Here is a 24,947-nt window from a genome sequence, read left to right as displayed (position 1 = left end):
TTGTGGTTTGGCTGGGTACCAGGGCTACGCTTGTGCGCACACCCAGAGCACTTCGGTCATTAGCTCCTTGCCTGGCCCAAGAATTTCCTGGCCAGTCATCTGCACAGATGAGAGAACAGGTTGTCATGAGACAACAGACCAACTTGAAACTAGGTGATTGACTGGACTGACAATTAAGTATTTGACCGTGAGTTATGGCAGCCCTGCAGGTGGGAATTTCTGAAGGTTCTAGAAATTCCCCCATGGCAAATCCTGCTGTGTCTAGTCCATTTTGTATGCCAAAATGTTTTGATAAATATCTTGGGTGGAGTGTCCCGAAGTGTCCTGCTGCAAAAGTGATCCGATTGTGCACAGCTAAGACATTTGTAAAGAGTCAAATACAAAGTGTCCCTGCAGTAATTCTCACATACTATGCGGTTAAGGTGTATCAAGAGCAATGAATTATGCCTGTGCTGGGTGGTCACGTGGGTCCCCAGCCAACGGGAGTAGAACTGAGCCAAACAGGGGTTCAGGAGTCTCACCTAATCCCGCTGACAGCCCTGCAAGGACACTTTGTCACTGCACAATGACTGACCATCCTGTTTTGATTCTGAGTGTCTGTGTAACAAGCAGGGCTGACTCCTCTGGAGCTCATGGACAGAGGACCCTGCCCCTCATGGTACACTCAGAAAGCAAAGGTCAAAGCACAAGCAGAGGAGGTGAAGGAAGGTCCTCCTGGTAAGGGGAAAGGACATGTGGGGAGTTGCTCTGAGAAATGCTGTGGGTTTTGTTCCAAGTCAGTCCTAACTTGTCAATGTCTTTTCCTCCCTGCACAGTCCTCCAAAGCCCCGAGGCAGCAAATGTCCAACAGCAGCTCCCTCAATGAGTTCCTCCTCCTGGGGTCTGCGGACAAATGGGAGCTGCAGCTCTTGCACTCCCTCCTGTTCCTGGGCATCTACCTGGCTGCCCTCCTGGGCAACGGCCTCATCATCACAGCCGTAGCCTGTGACCACCGCCTCCACACCCCCATGTACTTCTTCCTCCTCAACCTCTCCATCCTCGACCTTGGCACAATCTCTACCACTGTCCCCAAATCCATGGCCAATTCCCTGTGGGACACCAGGGCCATTTCCTACTCAGGATGTGCTGCCCAGGTCTTTTTCTTTGTCTTCTTAATTTCAGCAGAATATTTCCTTCTTACCATCATGGCCTATGACCGCTTCATTGCCATCTGCAGACCCCTGCACTACAGCATGCTCATGGACAGCAGAGCTTGTGTCCAAATGGCAGCAGCTGCCTGGGCCAGTGGTTTTCTCTATTCTGTGCTGCACACTGCTAACACATTTTCAATACCACTCTGCCAAGGCAACACAGTGGACCAGTTCTTCTGTGAAATCCCCCAGATCCTCAAGCTCTCCTGCTCAGACGCCTACCTCAGGGAACTTGGGCTTATTGTGGTTACTGCCTGTTTAGTCTTTGTGTGTTTCATTTTCATTGTGCTGTCCTACGTGCAGATCTTCACTGCTGTGCTGAGGATGCCCTCTGAGCAGGGCTGGCACAAAGCCTTTTCCATGTGCCTCCCGCACCTGGCCGTGGTCTCCCTGTTTGTCAGCACTGGCATGTTTGCCTACCTGAAGCCCCCCTCCCTCTCCTCCCCAGCTCTGGATCTGGTGGTGGCTGTTCTGTACTCGGTGGTGCCTCCAGCAGTGAACCCCCTCATCTACAGCATGAGGAACAAGCAGCTCAAGGATGCCCTGAAGAAACTGATTCAATGGGCCCAATCTCAGCACTGATAACTGTCCATTTTGCATCAATTCCTCAGGGTACCTCCCATCAAATCTGTGTGTTTTGCATTTCTTTCTTTCTTATTTTTCTCTTTTTGCTTTAAAAAAAAAAATCAGGTTCATGTTATGTGTCGGGGCAGGACGGACGAGGGAAGCAAGAGACAACCCAATATGGGTGATAAACAAGCTTCAACTTTATTGGTAACAAGCACAGCTTATATAGCTCATTCGACTCTCGATTACATACTTGGCGCACATCCATTGGATAAGAATTGTACACGCCCTCCTGACAAGTCTCTTGGCCGACTGCCAGGGACTTCTAGTGTCCGTTAGTGGTGTGCTGTTTGTTACCTACACTGTGCTGTAACTAAAGGTCAAGTAAAGTTCAAAACCTCTGTAATTTTCCTCAAGCTAGCACCTATACAAGCATCTCCATAGAACTGTGTCGCTGTTCCTCAAGCCATTCCCCAACAGTTATGTCTACTCAAGAATCGCTCATTTGAATCTGACCCAGGGACGGTGTTGAAGCAGGAAGCCCGGTTTCCCCCTTCATCAGCAGCGACTGGGGAACCTCAGAGCCCCCTAGTCTGAGCTCCCTCGGATGCCCCAGTGCAATGAGGAGAGTTTCCCTTTGCAGTGTCTCTTCTGGCGCTAACACCAAGGGAGCTCAGGGGCACAGAGTCAGGCTCAGACGAGTGCAGCTGGGGTGAGACCATGGGTCCCATGTCCCCTGGGTCACAGTCAGGGTGTGATCTCACACCCTTCTGCTGTGAGGGTGGCAGCCAAGTGTCACCATGGGCTGGTCCCTTCCCTCTAAAGCGCTCCAACACCACAAGTGGAGGGGGAGGGGAGGGGAGGGGAGTCAGGCAGCAGCTTGTGGGGACAGACCCCCGTGCTTGGCAGTATCATCCCCCCACTGCCACAGCAGGCATTTCCTCACTGCAGCCTTCCTGGGGGGGGCTGCAGCTGTCCTGAAGACACATCCACCCACAGCAGCAGGACTTTCTCTTTTCAGAGTTTTCTCTTCATTTCCATGCTAGCCTTCTGTGCTCTGTGCTGTGGATATGGCCCAGGAGTTCTCATGACCTGGTGGTGGTAGGCTTGTGTTTCCATGTGCGTGTGTCCAGGAAGTACAGGCAGTACTAGGCAGTGGGCACCCTTATGCCAGACCTGATCTCCACAATGACATTTCTGTAATAAAAGGGGATCTCCCCTGTGACGTGCCTGAAGTCTGGCCTTTCTTCAGAAGAGGGAGTCAAAAATACGCCCCAGGGATTGCACCGCTAAGAGGTTGGTGTTCTGCTTGTGAACTCCAGGGGTCCTAGGGGATGAGCTCAGAGTCCCTGGGTGATCTGTTAGCAACTGAGGGCTGCACTCAGAGCTCATTTCTCGGTGACCAGTGCCAGTGGAGATGGGCAATGGTCTCTGAAATGTCTGCCTGGGGCTGTCCCACAGGTGACAGTGCTGATGAGGGATGCCCATCCTTCTGGAGGGGAACCAGAGACCTCAGGAGAGCTCAGGGGATCTCCAGGGACAGCGTGTGCCTGGGGTGGGCTGTGATTGGAGCCTCACAAAGTGAGGGACGGTCCATGGTGCAGTAACCAGAAGGTAAAGCACTAAATCCAGGTATGCATGGGGAAACGAGGGCTCTGCAATTGCAGGAGAGGCAGTGGGGACCCAGGAGGCCCAGGGAAGGGGCACTGGAGAGTGATTCCTGCACCCTCAGTGAAACACCACAGGCTGGAGCTGGTGCCCCCCCAAACACATCTGCAATTGCCAATGTCCTGGGTCACTCCAAGCACCATCCATGAACACAGACACGCGTCAGGAGTATCAGTGATCCCTGTCCAGCTGGGTCTGCTTCCTGCCCTGACCAGCATGGCCAGAGCTGAGTCAGGAGTCACCCTGTGGCCCCACAGCCGCTCACTCTGCAGAGCAGCACCGCCAGCCTGGGGCTCTGCAGGGAGCACAGGGCAGGGGTGCAGGAATGGCCAGGCCAGCACAGACACACTGACCTGGGGCAAGGCTCTCTGGGGAGCAGGGATGTCCCAGCAGAAAAGCAGGGCAGCATTCAGAGAGAGGAAATGAGAAGAAGAAGAAGGTTTCTCTGTGCACCAGCTTGGGACAGGCGGCTCTGTGCCCAGGGCAGCAGGAGCTGCTGGAGGGGCTGCAGGGCCAGGGCTCTGGTGCTGTGCTGGGCAGTGGGGTGGGCATGGAGGGGCTGCAGGCAGACAGGGAGGGGGATCTGCTGGGCACAAGAGCAGGGGAGACAGTGACCAGCTTCATTGTGGGGCCTCCTCCCCCATGCCAGGGAGCTGCTCCCCTTGTCCTTGGGCCTGGCCTGAGTGATGCTGTGGACATGGCTCTGCCTGGCCCTGCACCTCTTGGGTCCTGACCTGACCCTGTCCCCATCCTGCTGACCTGACTCCCCATCTCTGCCTCAGACCTGTGTCTGACTATGGTCAGGAAAGCCTTGGCAAGGGAAGCTGGGACCCAAGCAGATCCCAGAGAAGGTTGTAAGTACAAACGTTGGCCGTGCAGGCACAGCAGCAGCTCTTGCCTGACAGCCCATTTAAAGGAGCAAGGAGTGCTTTGGATTTGGAACCCCTACCCGGGTGACGCTGCACACAGAGTCTTAGCTAGATGAAAAAGTGAGAGCAGTCACTTGGGGTGTGCTTTTTAATGTGTAGTTATGAAAGCAGGTGTTTCTGTATCACAGCTTGAGTGTTTAAGCACCACTTGTGAACGGGTTCCTGCTACAGAGCACTGGAGTGCTGGGAGCAGCAAGAGCTGGGCTGCTGCGTGTGGGAAGGGGAGCTGGGAGCCGAGGGTGCCGGCAAGGCAGGCAGGGCAGTGACCCACCAACGAGAGGTGCCGTCCCGCAGTGCCTGGACAAGAGGAGCAGAGCAGGTCTGGGGATGGTAACCGGGGTCAGGTGCAGTTCAGAGATCACAGACAAGGCCATAGGGCTCTAAGCAGCCCTGCTGTGCGTGGGAGGTTGGACTAGAGACCTCTGGGGGTCTGATCCCACCAAAACTCCTCTGCAGCTCCATGAATGGAAAGACCCTGGGCACAGAGACAGGCTCTGCCTTTCCCATGAACTGCACTGCTGGCAGGCGAGGGGTAGTGTTAAAGATGGCCTCTGACCCTAGGTTTCCCAAAGCAGAGTCTCAGATGCGGAGTATCACAGACTCATTTACTCTAAGTGGTACAGCAGCAAATGACAGCTCGAGCTGGGTGCCTCTGGAAAGAGACCCAAACAGAGAAACTCCTGGGCAATTATAATTTTCCAGTCTAAGTTCTCCACTCCTCACACAGTAGTTCAGACCAAGAGTAATATTCAGGTCTGGGGTCTGACCATTCCCTATTGGGTCCTATCATTGTCTCTCCAGGTCCAGAGGAGATAATTCCCGACCACAATAATTAACACTGCCCCAGCAGTGAGAGCAGGCTTTGTTTCTCAAGCTCCTGAAGCCCTGCACAGGCCTTATTTCAAAGTCTTGACATTCTCCCTTTTGGAGTGTGAGACACAGGAATGCAGACTGCTTGTAACTCCCTTCTCTTTCCAGCTGGAACCAGCTCTGGGGCCTCTTTTACTGAACTAGGTGAAAGTTCCTCATGTTCTCTGAGTGCAGCCTAAGGCTGCAGCAAATTTAGCTCCTCATGCTAAGCCAGTTTTATAGAAGTTGTGCTAAGCGGCTGCCTCTAGACAGCCCCAGTCCAATATTCTTTAACAGTCTCATAGTCGCTCCACCAGAGCAAGCAGACACTGGCACATACCTGGACCACCTCTGTCTCTTCAACTGTCACCAGGTGTTTGTGTGAGAGCAACTGACTCCTACCCTCCATCTCCAGTGATCGTAATGGGAGCTTAGACAAGGAGCTCCCAGGCAGACACCTATGTGGTGCTCACTTCAGTTTTGGGAAGGGGAATCCCACCTCCTGTGTGTTTGTGGAGTTCACGGGAGTTTGCTGAATCCCACTGCATCCCAGGGGCCTCCAAATGGGCATGAGATGCCCAGACTGACTCATCTGAATCAACACCTGAACCGTGGGAAAATGAGCTCCCTTCCTGTCCCCTTCTCGGTGTCCTGCCTAGTTAAGAGATGGGAATATGGATTTCCAGGTTGGGAACTTTCCACCTCTCATAGAGAACCATCCTCTGATGAAACAAGTGACAGTGCTGTAGCTGATCTCTCTGTATTGTTTAGGGAGGGACCAAAGGTGATTGTTTTGCTTTACATCAGGGAACACTTCCCAGGAGGAGGGAGCACAAGGGACAGAGAAATTCAGGCCTTCAGCTGGACCCTGCTCCTGAGTGGGGCCAGGCTCCTGGGATGGAGGGAGCTCATGGCAACCTGGCAGCACTGCCCAGACACAGCTGTGTGCAGGAGCAGCTCCTCTGCAAAGAGCAGCAGGGCTGCGGGCACTGCCTGCTGCTGCTGACATGAGATGAGAGAAGGCAGAGAGAAGTGGAAGGCAGTGTGGAGTGGGAGAGCGGCTGCCAGTGCATTGTGGGAGAAATCTTCACAGCCCTTGACACGGTAAGTCTCTGGCTGCAGGGCAATGCTACTGAGGCTCCTGAAAGCATCGTCTAAACCCATTCTAACATGAATGATCGTTTTTTAAGGATCGCTATCCCAGCTTCTCCAGTATGGGGGAGGTGATGCTTTAGAGCAGGGCTTCCCTGTCACACCATCACAGGCACAGGGCATGCTGCTGCCTTCTGCCAGGGACGGTGCAGGGCTGTGAAGCTGGGACATGCACCAAGATCTGCCCAGGGCTGTGATTCAGAGCAGTGTCCCTGCACCACAGGGGAAGGTGGAAAAAAAAAGGCTACTTGAAAGGGAAGGAGTTTCCCTTCCAGGGCTTTCAGTTTCTTAATTTGGCAGGGAGAAAAAGGGAAAGAGTTTGCTGGTTTGGCAAGGGACTGGGACTCGCTAACCTTCACTCTCAGAGATCAGTAGGTCTGTGAGAAAGGTCAGCAAACCCCTTCAACCCCACCTCAGCCTACAGACAGCACCAGCAGCACCTTTATGGTCTCATCAGGGTTTATGTGACCTGCTGCTTAGGACCTGCATGCAGAGATGCCCCTGGCAAGTGCCCTGTCCTGAGTAGTTTCTGTAGGGCAGAACTGCGCACATGGAGGGTGGGATGGGGTCTGTGAGCATCGACAGGGAAAAGATGTTGGGATCGAGAAAGCTCCAGGCAGCAGGGACAGTGCCAGGCAGCAGAGATGGGCAGGGAATGAGGGGGAACAGTGAACAAAATCGTCATGGGAGGGTGGATTTGGGCAAGTCATGGTCAATCCCTCCGATGCAGACACCTTCCTCTGAGCACTCCCCCATGTCTTCTCTCCCACCCAGCAGAGCCTGTGCCCTGACAGTTGTGACATCCAGGGCATGAGCCGCCTCCTCTGCAGCCAGACCTCTGGCAGAGGAGAGGGGCCTCTCAGCTGTCACGGGCCTGTTTTGTGCTGCCCAACAAAGGGGCTGAGAGCGACTGTTCTGCAAATGTCGCTGTCTGCGAGGTGGCATGTCCAGCTGGGGAAGGTGAAGGCTTTCCCGAGTGCCTTTCTGTCTCTTTCTCTCCTTGCCTCCTTCAGCACCAGCATCGTGATGTTGCTCATTTTTTTCCCTCCTGTCCATGCTGCTCCTGTTCTTCTCTCGATCTCCCTGGGGTTGAGGGTTTCAGATGAAGTTCAGACACCAGCACTGCGAGTTGTAAAGCAGAGGAGTCTGCATGGAAATGAGGTTGCCCCAGCCCCCTTCAAACTTGTGCAGATAAAGGAAATGCAGTCTGTGGGGTTGGGAAATGAGCTGACTCTCCCTTAAGCAGAGCCCATCTTCAGTCCTAACGGTCCTTTGACTGTTTCCCTGTTGGGTCCTGCCGGGCTGTGAGCTGCCCTCCAGAAAGGCACTGCTGTCTCACAGCATCTCTGTGATCTCATAGCATCTCTATGAAGCTGCAGAGATGCTGAGAGCATGGAGGTGGTGGTGGGAGGCTGTCAATGGGCATCTGAAAAGAGCCCTGTGTGTCCTTGGCTAGAAGAGGAGTGTGGAGACCTCCCTCAGGTGCCTGGAGAAAGGCAGAGAAGGTTGGAGATCTGCACTTTGAAACTGGACTGCTCTGCTCTCAGCAGGGGCTAGTTTCTTTGGGGGGAACAGCATGCTCCAGCTCAAAGAGGTGGGAGCACAGGACAGGTAGGAAGGAGACTACTAGACAGTCGAGATGTCCCCACTCCAAGTGACAGTGCATGCTTTCCTCTCAGGACTCACAGTAGAAATGCCAAGGATTTCTACTTTTAAAGAGCACTCCCCAGGGGAGACGAGGGCCTCTCAAAGAAAATAAACAATATTAAAAAAATCCCTGAAACTCACTTCTGCAACCCTTGTCCTTTAGAATTGGGAGAGAAGATGCTGAAAAGCCCTTCCACAAGATGAATGAATTTCATTTGACAGAAATTGTGAATCTCAGAGCTAGTCACCCCCATTCCCATGTACCCCCTGCTGTACAGCAGGACAGACTCCTACGGAACCTATGGGCAGAGGTCCCTGCTCCTCATGACTCCCTCTGCCCTCACAAACCAGAGCTCAAGCAAGGGAAATGGGCAAAGGGCCTCCCAATAAACAGCGAACCAAAATGAGATTATTAATAAGAAAGGAAAAACATTATTTATTTATTTTCCCTTAAAAGTCTCTCCTAACTTCTCAATGTCTTTTCCTTCTTGGACAGTCCCCCATGGCCAGGGGGAGCAAATGTTGAACAGCAGCTCCTTCAACGAGTTCCTCCTCCTGGCATTTGCGGACACGCAGGAGCTGCAGCTCCTGCACGTCTCACTCTTCCTGGGCTTCTACCTGGCTGCTGTCCTGGGCAACGGCCTTGTGATCACAGCCATAGCCTGCGACCACCACCTCCACACCCCCATGTACTTCTTCCTCCTCAACCTCTCCATCCTCGACCTTGGCTCCATCTCCACCACTGTTCCCAAAGCCATGGCCAATTCCCTGTGGGACACCAGGACCATTTCCTACTCAGGATGTGCTGCCCAGATCTTCCTCTTCCTCCTTTCACTTGCAGCTGAGTGTTCTCTCCTCACAGTCATGGCCTATGACTGCTTTGTGGCCATCTGCAAACCCCTGCACTATGGGACCCTCATGGGCAGCAGAGCTTGTGTCAAAATGGCAGCAGCTGCCTGGGCCAGTGGTTTTCTCTATGCTCTCCTGCACACTGGGAACACATTTTCTATACCACTCTGCAAAGGCAATGCAGTAGAGCAATTCTTCTGTGAGATTCCCCAGATCCTCAAGCTCTCCTGCTCAGACTGCTACCTCAGGGAACTGGGACTTATTGTGGTTAGTTCCTGTTTAGTCTTTGGGTGTTTCATTTTCATTGTGGTGTCCTACGTGCAGATCTTCACTGTTGTGCTGCGGATCCCCTCTGAGCAGGGCCGGCACAAAGCCTTTTCCATGTGCCTCCCGCACCTGGCCGTGGCCTCCCTGTTTCTCAGCACTGCACTGTTTGCCTACCTGAAGCCCCCCTCCCTCTCCTCCCCAGCTCTGGATCTGGTGGTGGCTGTTCTGTACTCGGTGGTGCCTCCAGCAGTGAACCCCCTCATCTACAGCATGAGGAATAAGGAGCTCAAGGATGCACTGAGGAAACTGATTCAATGGGTATGATGTCAATGCCAATAACTGTCCTATGTGCATCTGCTCATCATTCCTAGGGTATTCAGCCTCAAGGATACATATTTTTCATTTCTTTCTTTCTTACTTTTCTCTGTTATATTCATGTGAAAAGGAAATGTTTAGGTTCATCTTACTTCTCAATTATCCCTCTCTTGTATTTGACCCAGAGGCCATGTAGAAGCAGGAAACCAGGGTTCTCCTTTCATCAGCAGAGATGGGGGAACCTCAGAGCCTGCTAGTCTGAGCTCCCTCGGATGCCCCCAGGGTAATGGGGAGAGTTTCTATCTGCAGTGTCTCTTTCAGCACTGACACCAAGGGAGCTCAGGGGCACAGAGTCAGGCTCAGGTGAGTACAGGCAGGAGGAGACCATGGGTCCCATGTCCATTAGGAGAGCTCAGCTCCTCTGGCCACCGTCTGGGTGTGATCCCACACCCCTCTCCTGCGAGGGTGGCAGCCGGCTGTCACTGTGGGCTGGTCCCTTCCCTCTCCAGTGCTCCAACACTCACAGCATGTCGTGAGTGGAGGGGAGGAGAGTCTGGATGCAGCCTGTGGGAACAGATGCCCTGCTCCTCAGGACCGTTCCCCCCACTGCCACAGCAGGCATTTCCTTGCTGCAGCCTTTGCATGGGGGCTGATGCTTTCTGGGAGACACATCCACCAACAGCAGCAGGACTTTCTCTCTTCAGGGCTTTCCTCCTCATTTCCACACTGTCCTGCTGTGCTCTCATGTGTGTATATGGCCTCAGTGCTCTTGTAACGTGCTTCCGTGTGCATTTCTGTGAGCTCAGGCATCACCAGCCCCTGGGCACCCTTATGCCAGACGTGGCCTCCAGAATAACATTTCCATAATAAAAGGGGTTCTCCTCTGTTATCTGCCTGAAGTCTGGCCTTTCTTCAGAAGATGGAGTCAAAAATATGCTCAAGGCAATGCACCACCAAGGGGTCCAGTGTTCTGCTTGTGAACTCCATGGGAGCCAGGGGATGAGCTCAGAGTCCCCGGTAATCTGTTAGGGACTGAGGGTTGGATTCAGGGTTCATCTCTCAGTGACCAGTGCCAGTGGAGATGGTGAATGGTGTCTGAATTACCTTCCCAGGGCTGTCTCACGGGTGACAGTGCTGATGACCTGACCCTGTTCCCGTCCTGCTGACCTGACTCCTCATCTCTACCTGGGACCTGCCTCTGACTACAGCCAAGAAAGCCTTGGCAAGGGAAGGTGGGATCCAAGGAGATCCCAAGGAAGGCTGTAAATACAAAAGGTGACTCTATGTCCGTAGCAGCAACTCTTACCTGACAGCCACTATAAAGGTGTGAGGAGAGCTTCAGATTTTGACCCTCTACCCGGGTAACATTGCATGCAGAGTCTTAGCTGCATGAAGAAGCGAAAACAGTCACTTGGGGTCAGATTTTGTGATGCCCAGTTATGACAACAGGTCTTTCTGTGTCACAGCTTGACCCTTTATGCACCATTTCTGCCAGGGTTCCTGCGACAGAGAGTATGTTGTCGGGAGCAGCAAGAGCGGGGCTGCTCCATGCGGGAAGTGGAGTTGGGAGCTGAGGGTGCCAGCAAGGCAGGCAGGGCAGGGACCCACCGATGAGAGGTGCCGTCCCACAGTGCCCGGACAAGAGGAGCAGAGCAGATTTGGGGATGGTAACTGGGGTCAGGCACAGTCCAGCGATGGCCAGACAAGACTCAAGTGTTGGGGACCAAAATAGGATGACGCTGTGTAAGACAGCAGAGGACCTCTAAGGCAGAAAGTGATGATGTGGTAACTGCGATCTGTGGCCAGAATGTGTGCACGTGAGTTGCCAGTAATCATGATGTGCCTTGCTGCCTACGTGCCAGCAATCACAGTGTGCCTTCCTGCCTGCCTGCCAGGGATCAGGATGTGCCTTCCTGCCTGTCACAAGATGCCACAACGCACAAGGAGATACGTGGCAGGAAGAGGGGCTGGCCTTGGTTGGTTGCTATATAACCAGCCATTGTTGTCTCAGTAAAGGAGATCTCTTGCACCATCCTATCTGAGGTCCGTGTCGTCATATGCCACACTCAAAGGCTCCAAACAGCCCTGCTTTGTGTGGGAGGTTGGACTGGAGACCTCCAGAGATCCCTTTCCACCAAAACTCCTCTGGGATTCCATGAATTCTTGCTCCTTGGCCTCTGCTCTAGCACAGCTGGCAGGCTGAGGAGAGCACCTGGGGTAGAGCAGAATGAGCTCAGCTGGCAGAGCCTCAGGGGAAGATCCAAAAGTCTCTCCTGGAGCTAGTGAAAGGAGAAATGAAAGCTAGTGACACACACAGAAACAGATGTGCTTGGGTGGGCCCTAGCTCCACTCTCCTGCTCAGCCCTAGCCTTTGGAAAACTCCCTCATGCACTCCGAGAGGCTCCACCTGCCTCTTCCACCCTCCCTGTGCTCCCCTCCCGTCAGCCAAAGTGGAGCTCAGCATTGCCTGGGGACTCTCTTCCACACGGGGAGCAGAGGAAGGGCCTTCACCAGCCCCACATTGCTCGTCCCACCCCCGGCCTTTGCAGTTGCTTGGGCCTGGCTCTGCCCACTTGCCTTCACCATGGTCACAGCTGCACTGAAGCCCATGAAAATCCCAGTGCTCCTACCCTCAAGTGGGCATTCACCCCCGACCTGGAGCCTGATCAGCCACAAAGGCATAGCCTGTTCAGTGCCCCGGCCGTGCAGCCAAGGGCAGGGGTCTTTGCCCCAAGTTCCCTGCTCCTCCCCTGCTCCCCGCACTGCTGCTGCTCTGCCCATGTCAAACCCTCCTGCTGCCAGACCACCCTGGGGCCAAGGCAGCTCCAGCTCCCACCAGAGCTGTACTGGAGCCTTTCAGGAGCAGGCTGAGGTGGGGCTGGCACTGCCAGGGTGGGTTGGGAGAGGGCAGCTCCCCTCTGCCATGCTGGGGCTGGGGCTGGGGCTGAGCACAACATTTCCCTGGGGAGCTCCCTGAGGAGCCACTCCGGGGGATCCTCCACCTCTGCCCTGGCAGCAGCACCAGTGCTCAGGGTGCTGGGATGGAAGTACACAGAGGGTGGAAGGGGCACAGGCTGCCCAGGGGGAGCATCAAGACCTTGTCTGTGCATGAAGGGATGGAGTGAGGAAAGCCAGTGCTTGGCTGGACCTGGAACCACAGACCTCGGACATGGAAAGGGCTGGGGTATTATTAAATGACTCTTAAATGATCCCCCAGAGACTGAGGATTCCAAGCACCCAGCCCCTGCCCAGCCCAGGCTGTGCCCCACATGGAGGTCAGCAGACAGCTGTGCTTCAGCATTTGCTGGGTTCTGGTACAGAAGAGAGGCCATGCAAGGCTGGTCTTTTCCCCTCCATTGGGATGGAGGAACCTGCAGGAGGCTGGAGCTGGCCAGGGACCACCCCACAGCTGGGTGAGCAGCCAGTGCTGGAAAGGGGTGATGTGAGGGGCTGCTCTGGGACGATGGCCCTGGGGCAGCTTCCCCACTGTGTCCATGCAACACAGGGAACAACCTGGGCTCTCCTCTCCTGCACCCGCCATGTCCTGCTGCCTTTCCCAGCAGACCTGCATTTGCCTGCAAGCACACGGCTCTGTGCTCCCACACTGCCCTTCACACGCAGGAGCTGCCTGCTGGCATTTTGCCTCTCTGGGCCCTTTCCAGTCCAGCCCAGACCCTCCCCAGCTCTCCCCACCTCCCCTGCCCTCTCCCCAGCCCACCCAGCACAGCAGACCAGGCTGGGGTGGCCCCACAGCAGTGCCTGTGGCAGGGGGCTGCAGAGCTCTGGGCACTCACCCCACAGCCCCAGCCCCTCTGCAGGGCACAGCAGCTGCTGGGGGACAGAGAGGGGTGTCAGCCTCCCCATCAGCCCCCGGGCTGGGGACCAGCAATGGCACAAGGAAATGGAGGCCAGGCACTCCATGTCTCCACTGCTCTCATGGCCAGAGATCCTTCACCCTGGCTGCCTGCAGCCCCTCTGGGCAGCCCCTCTCCCCAGCACAGCACAAGAGTCCTGGCCCCAGGGCTCCTCAGGCAGCTCCAGTGACAGAGCAGCCTGCCCTGAGCTGACACACACGGAAACAGGTTTTCATTTATTCCTCCCCACAAGCACACAATTGCTCCTTTGTTCTTCTCTGGAGATGTCCCTGCTCCCCAGAGAGCCTTTCTTTGGGTCAGTGTGTCCGTGCTGGCCTGATCGGCCATTCCTGCACCCCTGTCCTGGGCTCCCTGCAGGGCCCTGGGCTGGCAGTGCTGCTCTGCAGGGCAAGCAGGCAGATGTGCAGTGGTCCTGGGTGACTCCTCACTGGCCGTCCTGGTGAGGGCAGACCCATCTGGACCAGCATCATTGCACCTGACAAACCCTCCCCAGGGTCTGTAGCTGTGGAGGGTGCTTGGAGCAATCACAGGCCATTTCACATTGCTCAGGATGGGTTCAGAGGTGTCCTTAGACCCAGCCCACTGCCTCTCCTGAGACTGCAGAGCCCTGATGTGCTGCATTCCCTGGTTTGGCCCTTTACCTTCGGGTGACTACCCCTGGTTTGGGGGGTCTCCACTCACTGCCCATCCCAGGCACATGCTGTCCCTGGAGATCCCCTGTGCTCTCCATCCAGGTGGCTCCATATTCCCTTCCAGAAGGATGGGCTTCTCTAATGCGTGGGACAGTCCCCAGCAGAGACCTCTTGACCACTCACCCTCTCCAGGGGCACTGGGTACCCACAAGTGACAGCTGAATCCAGCCCCCATTCCCGCACACATCACCCAAAAAGCTCATCCCCCTTTGCCTATGGAAATCACAGGCACAGCAACAGGGCCTTTTTGGGTGCAATTCCCTGAGCGCATTCTTGGCTCCAGCTTGGGAAGAAGACCCCATCGTTCAGGCACAGGACTAAGAAGATCCACTTTTATTGCAGAGATACTACTTGGGAGGCCAGCTCTGACACAGTGAAGGGCATATTTACAGAAGGCCTCTGGGTCAGACCCATGGGTCTGCTTGGGTCCCAGCTTCCCTTGCCAAGGCTTTCCTGACCATAGTCAGACACAGGTCTGAGGCAGAGATGGGGAGCTGGGTCAGCAGGATGGGGACAGGGTCAGGTCAGCACCCAAGAGGTGCAGGGCCGGGCATAGACATGTCCACAGTGTAGTTCAGGCACAGCCCAAGGACAAGGGGAGCAGCTCCCTGGCAAGGGGATGAGGCCCCGCAATGAGTCCAGTCACTCTTTGTCTCCCCTGCTCTTGTGCCCAGCAGATCCCCCTCCCTGTCTGCCTGCAGCCCCTCCATGCCCACCCCGCTGCCCAGCACAGCACCAGAGCCCTGGCCCTGCAGCCCCTCCGGCAGCTCCTGCTGCCCCACGGACAGAGCAGCCTGCCCCAAGCTGGTGACCAGAGAAACCTGTTTCTCCTTCTCATTTCCTATGTCTGAATGCTGCCCTGCTTTTCTCCTGGGACATCCCTGCTCCCCAGAGAGTCTTTCCCCAGGTCACTGTGTCCATGCTGGCCTGGCTGTTCCTGCTCCCCTGCCCTGTGCTCCCTGCAGGGCCCCAGGCTGGTGGTGCTGCTCTGCAGGGCGAGTGGGCTGTGAGGCTACGGAGTTATTCCACACTGGCTGAGCTGTTGGGGCAGGAAGCAGACCCAACTGGACAGGGATCACCACCACTGACACTGCTGGCACAGCTCTGTGCTCATGGACTGTGCTCAGAGTGACCCCAGGGCACTTGTAATGGCAGGAGATGTGTTTGGGTGGGCACTACCTCCAGCCTGTGGTGTTTCACTGAGGGTGCAGGAATCACTCTCCAGGGCCCCTTCCCTGGGACTCCTGGGTCCCCACTGCCTCTCTGGGGATTGCAGAGCCCTCATTTCCCCATGCATACCTGGATTTAGTGCTCTACCTTCTGGTCACTCCACTGTGGACCATCCTTCATTTTGTGAGGCCCCACTCATTGCCCTCCCCCAGGTACACGCTGACCCTGGAGATCCCCTGAGCTCTCCTGGGGCTTCAGATTCCCCTCCAGAAGGATGGGCATCTGTCATCAGCACTGTCACCTGTGAGACAGCCCTGGGAAGGTAATTCAGACACCATTTACCATCTCCACTGGCACTGGTCACTGAGAGATGAGCCCTGAATCCAACCCTCAGTCCCTAACAGATTACTGGGGACTCTGAGCTCATCCCCTGGCTCCCATGGAGTTCACAAGCAGAACACTGGATCCCTTGGTGGTGCATTGCCTTGAGCATATTTTTGACTCCATCTTCTGAAGAAAGGCTGGACTTCAGGCAGGTCACATGGAAATGTTATTTTCATATTTTCATATAACATAAAAATGTTATTTTTCATATTTTCAATCCAGATCTGGCATAAGGGTGCCCAGGGCCTGGTGATGCCTGAGCTCACAGAAATGCACAAGGAAGCACCAGGTTACAAGAGCACTGAGGCCATATACACACATGAGAGCACAGCAGGACAGTGTGGAAATGAGGAGGAAAGCCCTGAAAAGAGAAAGTCCTGCTGCTGCTGGTGGATGTGTCTCCCAGAAAAGCTGCAGCCCCCATGCAAAGGCTGCAGCAAGGAAATGCCTGCTGTGGCAGTGGTGGGACGGTCCTGAGAGGAAAAGGGTCTGTCCCCACAGGCTGCATCCAGACTCTCCTCCCCTCCCCTCCTGCTCTGCTGTGAACATTGACGCACTGGAGAGGGAAGGGACCAGCCCATGGTGACAGCCAGCTGCCACCCTCACAGGAGACGGGTGTGAGATCACACCCTGACTCTGGCAGGGGAGCTGAGCTCTCCTAAAGGACACGGGACCTATGGTCTCATCCCGTCTATACTTATACAAGCCTGACTGACCCCTTGAGGTCCCTGGGTGTCAGTGCCGAAAGAGACACTGCAAAGGGAAACTCTCCCCATTGCCCTGAGGGCATCTGAGGGAGCTCAGACTAGGAGGCTCTGAGGTTCCCCCACCTCTGCTGATGAAGGGGGAAGCCTGGATTCCTGCTTCAACAGGTTCTCTGGGTCGGATTAAGATGAGAGATTCTTGAGGAGAAGCACGATGAAGCTAAGTATTTTCCTTTTAAAATGAATATAACATAGAAAAGAGAAAGAAATGAACAACCTATGGCTGTGACCACAGATACCCTGGAAATGATGAGGTGATGAACATGGGATGGTTATTGGTGCTGACATTGGACCCATTGGATCAGTTTCCTCAGTGCCTCCTTGAGCTCCTTGTTCCTCATGCTGTAGATGAGGGGGTTCACTGCTGGAGGCACCACCGAGTACAGAACAGCCACCACCAGATCCAGAGCTGGGGAGGAGAGGGAGGGGGGCTTCAGGTAGGCAAAGATGCCAGTGCTGAGAAACAGGGAGACCACGGCCAGGTGCGGGAGGCACATGGAAAAGGCTTTGTGCCGGCCCTGCTCAGAGGGGATCCTCAGCACAGCAGTGAAGATCTGCACATAAGATACCACAATGAAAGTGAAACACCCAAAGCCTAAACAAATTCTAACCACAATGACCCCAACTTCCCTGAGGTAGGAGTCTGAGCAGGAGAGCTTGAGGATCTGGGGAAGTTCACAGAAGAACTGGTCCACAGCATTGCCTTGGCTGTTTTGGATATAGGGTCCCCTTTTGGACCTACAAGTTTCTTCTCTTTGGATCCCAGAGTCCCTTGCCTGGACCTTCTTCACTGTAGTGTGGAGGCAGGTCTGAGGTAGAGATGGGGAGTCAGGTCAGCACTCCAGAGAAGCAGGGCCAGGCACAGGCATGTCCACAGCATAACTCAGGCCAAGCCCAAGGACAAGGGGAGCAGCTCCCCAGCAAAGGGGAGGAGGCCTTGCAATGATACTGGTCACTCTCAGTCTCACTCTCTGTCTCCCCTGCTCTTGTGCCCAGCAGATCCCCCTCCCTGTCTGCCTGCAGCCCCTCCATGCCCACCCCGCTGCCCAGCACAGCACCAGAGCCCTGGCCCTGCAGCCCCTCCGGCAGCTCCTGCTGCCCCACGGACAGAGCAGCCTGCCCCAAGCTGGTGACCAGAGAAACCTGTTTCTCCTTCTCATTTCCTATGTCTGAATGCTGCCCTGCTTTTCTCCTGGGACATCCCTGCTCCCCAGAGAGCCTTTCCCCAGGTCACTGTGTCCGTGCTGGCCTGGCTGTTCCTGCACCCCTGCCCTGTGCTCCCTGCAGGGCCCCAGACTGGTGGTGCTGCTCTGCAGGGCGAGCGGGCTGTGAGGCTACGGGGTTATTCCACACTGGCTGTGCTGGCTGGGGCAGGAAGCAGACCCAGCTGGGCAGGGATCACCACCACTGACACTGCTGACACAGCTCTGTGCTCATGGATGGTGCTCGGAGTGACCCCAGGGCACTTGTAATGGCAGGAGATGTGTTTGGGTGGGCACTAGCTCCAGCCTGTGGTGTTTCACTGAGGGTGCAGGAATCACTCTCCAGGGCCCCTTCCCTGGACCTCCTGGGTCCCCACTGCCTCTCTGGGGATTGCAGAGCCCTCGTTTCCCCATGCATGCCTGGGTTTAGTGCTTTACCTTCTGGTAACTGCACCATGGACTATCCCTCATTTTGTGAGGCTCCACTCAGTGCCCACCCCATGGGACATGCTGACCCTGGAGATCCCCTGAGCTCTCCTGGGGATCTCCTGGACATTCCCTTCCAGAAGGTTGGGTATCTGTCATCAGCACTGTCACCTGTGGGACAGCCAAGGGCAGGTGATTCAGACATCATTCCCCATCTCCACTGGTCACTGACCGACGAGCCTTGAATCCAGCCGTCAGTCCCTAACAGATCACCCAGGGACTGCACCTCATCCCGTGGAGCCTGTGGAATTCAGAAGCAGAAGAACAAGTCTTTTCATGGTGTAATCCCTTGGGCATATTTTTGACTCCATCTTCTGAAGAAAAGCCAGACTTCAGTGACGTCACTCTCCTTTTATTATGGAGGTGTTATTCCGGTATAAGGGTGCCCATTGCTTGGTCCTGCCCGAGGTCACAGAAATGCACAAGGATTCACCACATTACAAGAGCGCTTAGGCTGTATACACACACAAGAGCACAGCAGGACAGGGTGGAAGTGAGGAGAGCAGCCCTGAAAAGAGAAAGTCCTGCTGCTGTTGGTGGACGAGTCTCCAGCAAAGCTGCAGCCCCCAAGTGAAGGCTGCAGCGAGGACATGCCTGCTGTGATGGTGAGGGGACGGTGCTGAGGAGCAGAGGGTCTGTCCCCACAAGCTGCATCCAGGCTCTCCTCCCCTCCACTCCCACTCCTCAGTGTTCGTTGGAGTGCAGGAGAGGGAGGGGACCAGCCCACGGTGACACTTGGCTGCCACCCTTGCAGGAGGGGGGTGTGAGATCACACCCTGACTGCGGCCAGGGGAGCTGAGCTCTCCTAATGGACATGCGACCCATGGTCTCATCCCACATGTACTCATCTGAGCCTGACTCTGTCCTGCTGACCTCCCTTGGTATAGCACCGAAAGAGACACTGCAAAGGGAAACTCTCCCCATTGCAGAGGGGGCATTTGAGGGAGCTCAGACTAGCAGGCTCTGAGGTTCCACCATCTCTACTGATGAAGGGGGAAGCCTGGCTTCCTGCTTCAACACAGTCTCTGGGTCAGGTTCAAATGAGAAATGCCTGAGGATAAGTGGCATGAATGAGAAAAGTAAGAAAGAAATGAATGAACCACATGTATCCTTGATGCCAGATACCCTGGGAATGACGAGTGGATGCACATGGGATGGTTATTGGTGCTGACATTGTACCAGCTGAATCATCTTCCCCAGGGCATCCTTGAGCTCCTTGTTCCTCATGCTGTAGATGAGGGGGTTCAATGCTGGAGGCATCACTGCATACAGAACAGCCACCACCAGATTGAGAGCTGGGGAGGAGATGGAGGGGGGCTTCAGGTAGGCAATCATTGCAGTGCTGACAAACACGGAGACCACGGCCAGTTGAGGGAGGCACATGGAAAAGGCTTTGTGCCGGCCCTGCTCAGAGGGGATCCTCAGCACAGCAGTGAAGATCTGCACATAAGATACCACAATGAAAACAAAACACCCAAAGATTAAACAGCCGCTAATCATAAGAACCCCAAGTTCCCTGAGGTAGTAGCCTGAGCAGGAGAGCTTGAGAAGCTGAGGAATTTCACAGAAGAATTGCTCTACTGCATTGCCTTGGCAGAGTGGTATAGAAAATGTGTTAGCAGTGTGCAGGACAGCATACAGAAAACCAGTGCTCCAGGCAGCTGCTGCCATTTTGACACAGGTTCTGCTGTCCACGAGGGTCCCATAGTGCAGAGGTCTGCAGATGGCAACATAGCGGTCATAGGCCATGACTGTGAGGAGACAATATTCTGCTATGAACAAGAAGAGAATCAGAAAGACCTGGGCAACACATCCTGAGTAGGAAATGGCCCTGGTGTTCCACAGGGAATTGGCCATGGATTTGGGGACAGTGACAGAGATGGAGCTGATGTCGAGGAGGGAGAGGTTGAGGAGGAAGAAGTACATGGGGGTGTGGAGGCGGTGATTGCAGGCTACAGCTGTGATGATGAAGCTGTTGCCAAGCAGGGCAGCCAGGTAGATGCCCAGGAAGAGCAAGAAGTGCAAGAGCTGCAGCTCCCTATTGTCCGCTAATGCCAGGAGGATGAAATCACTCAGTGAGCTGCAGTTGAGCATTCTTCCCCCTGCAGGCATGGGGGACTGTCCAAAGAGGAAAAGACATTGACAAGTTAGGACAGACATCTCTGAGCAAAATCTTCTGTTTCTTATAACCCCTCTGCCCAAACACACTCTCATTACCTCTCCCCATCTCAGCAGCACTGTCATTGAGCTCCATCGCTTGGGCGCTGGTTTGTGCTGGCCGAGTTTGCCATGATGAGCAGCAGCCTCTGCCCTTGGGCTCCAGAGGAGTCAGACCTGCTACAGCACTGCCTACATGGGAAGAGGGGGACTAAAATTTATATTCCCAATTCCAGTCAGATCTAATCCACTCATAATGTTGAATGGATTTTCAGCATCTTCACTCCCAGTTCCAAAAAAGGTCAGTTCAGGAATAGTTTTAAGGGTTTTTTTGGTTTTCCTTCAGCTGACCCTGTCACACCAGAGGAGGATTCCTGGGGGTAGAAATCCTCAGCATTGTTGCTGCTCTCAGAGGGACCAGCTGTGATTTCAGAGAGCCAAAAGGATTCACTCTGGCTTTAGTGCAGGGGCAGGAGAGCTGGCCTGTCCATCTGCCTTGTTCCCAGCTGCCCTGTGCTCCCACCTCGGAGGTGGAGGACAGTTGCACCCGTATTACACAAAAAAGAAATGACACCATGGAGAGCAGAGGAATCCACTTCCAAAGTGCCCATAAGCACTCTTTCTGAGAGTGTGTGAGGCAGGTCTCAGCCCTCCCCTTATAGCCAGCAACACATCAGGCTCCTTCCAGCTGCCCCCATCCAGCCATCCAGCAGCATGTCTGTCACCTCAATATCAAGGTGGCTTCTCCCTGGGGCACCTAGATAACACCCAGCTGCAATGGGAGAGCTGGGCCCTTCTGGAGGGTAACTGCAGCCCAGCCAGACACCCCAGGGAAAAGGCAGAATGTCCTAAGGATGGGGTGTCCTGACGAGAGAGAGTGCACACATTCCCAGCCCCCCACACTGCATTGCCCAGAGCCCCACAGGCTAGAGGGGCACTTGGGCACCTCACTGTCAAGGACACGTCTGCATGGTAGGACCTGCCGGGTCAGTGTTGTCTGAGCTGCATCAGAAACCCCCCTGCCCAGAGAGTCCAAGGGGAAGGACAAGGGCAGCATGGGCAGCTGGGAAACATGGAGCAATACCATGACATTTGTGCCCAGGGAGGCAGGGACAGGCAGGCACAGAGGGGCACTCAGGAGTGTCTCCTCTCCTGCATGTCCAGCTGCTGAGGAAACGACTCCTGCCCTGGACCCCACAGCCTTGAGAGCAGAGGGCTGTGCTGGCTGGCAGAGGAGAGGAGGTGCTGGAGTTTGTGGTTCCCTCTCACACTTTGAGCATGACTCTGCTGCCTGGAGCCGTCCCTGCGGGCAGCTGTTTCTCTGTCCCCACGTCTCTCCCCTGCCAGTGCTCACAGACCCCATCCCACCCGCTGGGTGCTCAGCTCTGCCCTGCAGAAACCTCCCGGGGGCAGGACACTGCCCAGGGCACCTCTGTGTTTGCAGGTGCTACGGAGCAGGGGAGACAAACCTTGCTGAGGCTGGAAAGGTGCTGCTGGCTCTGTCTGCAGGCTTCAGGGTGGAGGAAGGCATTTGCTGAGTGCCTCCCAGAGCTGCTCCTCTCTCAGTGTCCCTGTTTTGGAGCCTTTGTCCCCTGCCTAAACCTGACAGACACATAGCTATTTCACCCCACCCAAAGAGAAAAAAACTGAAAACACACTCATGAGAGCTCCTTCCCTTTCGTGGTTCTCCTGCCTTGACCTTCCTTTTGGAAAGTCTCCTCCAGGAATGTCCTGAGAGTGAGCTGGAGCTGAGAGCAGCCCTGACCCACACAGCACCCTCTCAGCAGGAGAATGAACCTGCCCTGCTGGGGCTTTCTCTTCCCACCCACAGCTTCTCCCCACAGCACCCACCTGACAGGACCTTCCCTGCCAGGGGCCTCTCCTCCCACCCACAGTTTCTCCCCAGTGCCGTGGGGAGCTCCATGGGCAAGCTGAGTGCTGACCCTGGCAGGCAGCAGTCACTGCTCCAGGCACACAGCACCCTGGGGTGCAGGGACACTGCTCTGAATTACAGCCCTGGGCAGACCTGTGAGCACACCAGGCTTCACACCCCTGCCTGCAGCATCCCTGGAGAAGGGAGCAGGATGCCCTGTCCCTGTGATGCTGTGGCAAGCAATCCCTGCTCTGAAGCATCTCCCCCTCCTCTGCAAAGGAGAAGCCAGAAGAGCAATCCTTAAAAATCTAATAGTTTGACTGGATGCATTTTAAGACATTTTGAGAAACCTCAGTAGCATTGCCCTGCAGACAGAGACTTACCATGTCAAGGGCTGTGAAGATTCCTCCCACAAGGAGCTCTCCTCTGTCCTCCCACTCCACACTGCCTTGCACTTCTCGCTGCCTTCTCTCATCTCATGTCAGCAGCAGCAGGCAGTGCCCGCAGCCCTGCTGCTCTTTGCAGAGGAGCTGCTCCTGCACACAGCTGTGTCTGGGCAGTGCTGCCAGGTTGCCATGAGCTCCCTCCATCCCAGGAGCCTGGTCCCCACTCAGGAGCAGAGGCCCAGCTGACGACACAAATGTCTCTGTCCCTTGTGCTCCCTCCTCCTGGGAAATGTTCACTGCAATAAACTAAAATAATCACTGATGGTCCCTCTCTAAGCACCGAAGGAAGATTAATTCCAGCATTGCAATTTGTCTCAGCAGAGGATGGTTATCTATGAAAGGTGGAAGTGTTCCATTCTGGAAGCCCCTATTCCCATCTCATAACTAGGCAGGACACCTAGATGGGGACAAGAACAGAGTTCATTTTCTCATTGTTCAGGTATTGATTCAGATGAGTCAGTTTGGGCTTCTCAGGCTGCTTTAGAAGGCCATGGGCTGGCATAGGATTCAGCAAACTCCCATGACCTCCACAAACACACAGGAAGTGGGATTCCCTTTGTCCAGGCAGAAGCAAGCACAGCATGGATGTCTGCATGCAAGATCTTGGTCTATGCTCCCATTATAATCCCTGGAGATGGAGGGTGGGAGTCAGGTGCTCGCACGCAAACACCTGGTGACATGTGAAGAGACAGAGGTGGTCCAAGGCATGTACCAGTGTCTGCTTGCTCTGACGGAGCAAGTGTCAGACCTACATCCTTCCAGAGCATGATTGGGGGACAAGTGGGGAATTGCCTTGGCCACCTGAAATCATACTGGATGCACACTGCTATCAAGCTCCACTCACTAGGAAGCTGAGACACAGACAGATCCCAACATTGCAAACACCTGATGTCATCCAGTGCAGGCACTTGATTCAGTGACACAGAAATAGGCCTGCAGGGCCATGTCGGATGCCTGGGGTGTCCAGCACAACTACAGGCGTCTAGCAGATACAGCATGGCACCTACAGGAAAACCATGCCCCTTTGGAGTGGTTGCTGGGCAAGTGCCCCAGGGCCCCTCAGGTTTCCTACCTGTGCCCAAACACCTGGATCCCACCACTGCCTTTAGGCCAAGTCCATCCCGTCTGCATTCAAGCATGCTTCAAAAATGGGAGAGGCACATCACACCAAGGTCTGTGCCCTAGTCTCTGCCCCTTCAAACCTTCTAACTTTCCTCCCCTTGAACCTCTTCACACCCCCAGATGATATGACCAGGGACTGGGCTAATGATAACCTCAGGGTGGGCAAATCACAGGCTGCCCTGGCCCAGAGACTTCTTCAGTGGCTCCTTTTCGTTCCTGGAGATCAGTTCACCTCTGTCACAGGCCTCATGGTGCTGTGAATCAGCTCAGGCAGCAAACCCCTCTCCTGCCATTTCAGCACAGCCCAGCTCTGTTTCTCCCTGGCCTTGGGCACTGCAGGATTTGCTCCCTTAGTGGGAACCTCCTTTCACCATCACATTGCCACCCGCTCTCTATGCCAGCACGTCTCTGCTCTGAAGTGGGGCCATTGCACACACAGTGCCCTTGGCTCATGGTAACAGGTTTCACCATTACAGATCTGTTCTCTGTGCCCCAGCCAAGGCTCTGCAACTCAAATAAACACAAATGCATGCAGCCAGGAGCACAGAGGAGCAAATGGAGATGCACAAGCTGTCACAGTACTGAAACATGGTTGGAATAACTGAGATGGGGTGGGACCACTCACATGACTGGAGGGCTGTGATGGCAGGGTACAAGTTCTGCAGGCAAGACAGTTGGGGAAGATGAGCAGGGGGGATGCCCTTTTTGTGAAGGGACAGCCCAGATGTATGGAGCTCCTGCATGGGATGGACAACGGTTTGCGTGAGAGCTTGTGCATGAACATCACCGTAAAGGTGATGTTGTGATGGTGAGGTGAGGGTGAGGAGGTGGATGCAGCCTCCCTTAAGCAACCTGAGGAACTCAGTGGGTCACAGGGCCTGGTTCTTACGGGATGGGGGGGTGGGGGGTGGGTTAATCTCCCTGACATTCATTGGAAGGGCAAACAGCAGGGTACAAGCAGTCCAGGAGATTTCTGGAGGGTGTCAGGGACACCTTCTAAGCACAGCTCCCTGATGGGCCAGAAAGGGTGACGCTTGCTCACCTGGATCTGGTACTTACGCACGAGGAAGCACTGGTCAGGGCTGTGATAATCTGTGGAAACCTTGGCTGCAGTGACTATGGAATAGTGGAGTCCCACATCATGAGGGCAGTGAGGAAGGACAATAGCAGTGTACAGACTCTGGCCTTCACAGGAGCAGTCTTGGGCCTCTTCAGGGCACTGGTGGGGGATCCCATTGGAGACAGCTATGAAGGGCTTTGGAGCTCAGGAAAGCCAGCAGGTCTTTAAGGACAGCAGCCACCAAGCCAAGGATGCTCCATACCAATACTCATTAAAATTAGTA

The 24,947-nt window shown here is 54.9% G+C and overlaps 3 protein-coding genes across 3 annotated transcripts; 2 read left to right on the top strand and 1 right to left on the bottom strand.

Moving 5' to 3' along the window:
• The first annotated feature begins 839 nt into the window (after positions 1–839).
• Positions 840–1,772, top strand: LOC135326170 (olfactory receptor 14A16-like). Its single transcript, XM_064504020.1, has one exon. The coding sequence runs from the start codon at positions 840–842 to the stop codon at positions 1,770–1,772; it is 933 nt and encodes a 310-aa protein (XP_064360090.1).
• A 7,094-nt stretch (positions 1,773–8,866) lies between these two features.
• Positions 8,867–9,442, top strand: LOC135326169 (olfactory receptor 14C36-like). Its single transcript, XM_064504019.1, has one exon. It carries the CDS (start codon positions 8,867–8,869, stop codon positions 9,440–9,442), a length of 576 nt encoding a protein of 191 aa, XP_064360089.1.
• Positions 9,443–16,590: 7,148 nt separating this feature from the next.
• Positions 16,591–20,100, bottom strand: LOC135326168 (olfactory receptor 14A16-like). The gene is made up of 2 exons (XM_064504017.1): positions 19,596–20,100; positions 16,591–17,021 (listed from the first exon to the last, which is right to left on the bottom strand). Exons 1-2 carry the CDS (start codon positions 20,098–20,100, stop codon positions 16,591–16,593), a joined length of 936 nt encoding a protein of 311 aa, XP_064360087.1.
• Positions 20,101–24,947: the final 4,847 nt, after the last annotated feature.

Source organism: Dromaius novaehollandiae, unplaced genomic scaffold, assembly GCF_036370855.1.
Source record: "Dromaius novaehollandiae isolate bDroNov1 unplaced genomic scaffold, bDroNov1.hap1 HAP1_SCAFFOLD_37, whole genome shotgun sequence".
In the NCBI taxonomy this organism is placed as follows: Eukaryota; Metazoa; Chordata; class Aves; order Casuariiformes; family Dromaiidae; genus Dromaius; species Dromaius novaehollandiae.
The sequence above is the reverse complement of the archived record's forward strand: the minus strand, read 5'-3'. Positions and strand labels throughout refer to the sequence as shown.